This window comes from Sinocyclocheilus rhinocerous, unplaced genomic scaffold, assembly GCF_001515625.1.
Source record: "Sinocyclocheilus rhinocerous isolate Xijiao unplaced genomic scaffold, SAMN03320098_v1.1 scaffold2026, whole genome shotgun sequence".
Taxonomy (NCBI): Eukaryota; Metazoa; Chordata; class Actinopteri; order Cypriniformes; family Cyprinidae; genus Sinocyclocheilus; species Sinocyclocheilus rhinocerous.
Window position 1 is genome coordinate 634,236 of NW_015624871.1, and position 2,270 is coordinate 636,505.

The 2,270-nt window shown below is 35.2% G+C and overlaps 1 protein-coding gene across 1 annotated transcript in view; it reads left to right on the top strand.

The window, feature by feature from the left end:
- Positions 1-1,474, top strand: part of LOC107746879 (succinyl-CoA ligase subunit alpha, mitochondrial-like) — a 17,666-nt gene extending 16,192 nt beyond the window's left edge. The window contains exon 8 of the mRNA XM_016561209.1: positions 1,102-1,474. Within this exon, the coding sequence (XP_016416695.1) occupies positions 1,102-1,128 (27 nt within the window). The 3' untranslated portion in view covers positions 1,129-1,474. The remainder of the gene's footprint in view (positions 1-1,101) is intronic.
- The last annotated feature ends 796 nt before the right edge of the window (positions 1,475-2,270 follow it).

The following is a 2,270-nucleotide window of genomic DNA, read 5'->3' on the forward strand; positions in this document are numbered from 1 at the left end:
AATCGAATATATATATATATATATATAGATAGATAGATATAGATTCCTATTAGACTATTAGTGACGCCAAGCTGAATCAAAAAATTGAGCAGTCTAACCATTGAAAAAATGGCAGACACACACACACACACACACACACAAACTCCAGAAGCTCAGCAATGAAATATTTTGTGCAATAGGCAAGGTCAGAACAGAGTGCCATTTTCTCCTAAAATATCAAAACATCTGAGACAAATACTGTACAAACCACATTTCCAAAGGATGGTTTTCCAAGCTTAATGAAAAAGAAAAATCCTCCTGGTTTAAGGGAAAAGGTGTGTCATAGCCTGAGGGACAGTGGGTAACACAAAATATAAGCAACACCAAATAATTTTTACTCTTAATGATGATCATATTTTGCATTTCAAGGAATAATTTACCCCAAAATGAAAATTCTATCATCATTTATAAGTTGTTATTAATCAAGTTCTTTTCTTGTTTGGAACACAGAAGTAGTTTTTTTGTCATGTTGTGTCTCTGATCCTCATCCTCTTTTATTTTATGGAAAAGAGCAACATGGACATTCTTTTTGTGTTCCATTGAAGAAGTAAAGTTAACTGTTTTAGAACAAGATGAGGCCAAGAAAAATGACTGCATTTTCATTCTTAATGTGAACTACCTTTTAAATCCATTTCATTTTACTTTTCTTGTTGTTTTAATAATAAAAGTAGTCTTTAATTTATTTACTTATTAAAAACAACCTTAATAATTCAAACAAAAAAGTACAATCAATAAATTAAAATACATTTTAAACAGCACATGAAACATTATTAAAAAGAAAAAAGATAAGATTTAAAAATATCAATTGACTGTGCTGCACAAATTTAGCTTTTTTTATGTTTTCCTCCATTTCCTTAGACTTAATTCTTCTTTGTATTGTATTTCAGCACTTTAAGCACAGTATACTCTTTATCAATATAGTAAATGTTAACAAATCATGGCAGTAAACTTTGTTGACTCAGACAAACTAACTGTAAACAGACCCCTGCTATGGACGCAGTGAAGGCAGCCCATGCCGGACATGTTTGTTGACCCCTGTTTATTCTTCCCTGTTCTCTGCAGGAGTTTGAGAAGAGGAAAATGTTGTAACTTGTTGCAGGGAGTGTGAGAAACAAACTGGCCTCCCTGCCTTAGGACCTTCATCCCTGCTGGAGCCCACCACCTTCCTCCAGGCTCAACAGTGCGCACACTTTGTGTTTTCAACAGATTCTATCAGTACATATTCCATATTTGCACCAGAGGAAATAATAATAATAATAATAATTAAAAAAAAACATTTCAGAGTCTATCACAGCCTTCGTCTTAGAAGTGTACAGCACAGGAACATATCCACCTTCTAATCCAGCCACAGTCGGAGCAATGTAAGCCATGTTGTTGCTTTATGTCATAATGTTTTCTCTCCTTCTTAAACAGAAAATATATCTCTTATGCTCTACCTTGTGGTAGTTGATTTCTTTATACATTTAAAATTATGCTGCATTTGTTAACATTATGATGCATATGCTGCAATGTGTGAATTTTAAACTGCAGCACAATGCTGTTCTCCCTTTGCACTGGAACTCATTTGTGCAATTGAAAACCTTTGGCATTCCTTTTCAGAGTTCCCTTTGCAGTTCACTCTAGCTCAGCGTGAGCATATACATTTTCTCCTATAGTTTTCAGCTTTTACTTCATATGGCAGGCATAATTATAGATGTGAAGATGGCTCTGACAGATTTAGAAAGCTGTACCAAAGACATCATTGTCAGGTAATGCTGGCCATCCACAGATGTCGTAACGTATCGCTCAGAAGCCAACGCAAGATGGACTATTTAGTCTTTTTCGTGCGACAACTTTTACTTTAGCATGACGAAATTGGAGCGCTAAATGGTTAGAATTACTGAAATCTAGTTTGCATTGAAAAGAGCGGAACTACATGTCACCTGTCCCAGGGTTTTAGCAAGGATTTTCATTTGCAGACACAGGTTTATTAATTCTGGCAAGGTAAAATGTGTGTGGGAGGACTTTCTCCTTTCGCCCTGTAATTGCATCTCTCCTGCCTAATGATATGCATTCACATTTTATTCCGATAAAGAATGAAAATGCAAATTTGTTCTCTTGCCAGGTGCATTTCAGAAGTGCTCAGAGTTGATGAATATTCTTAGTTGGAATCACATATTTATCAGCCTCAATTATGCAGAGTTGCACAGGTTGTTTGTTTTGGAAAAAATGTGCGACTTTGCTCAGATTTC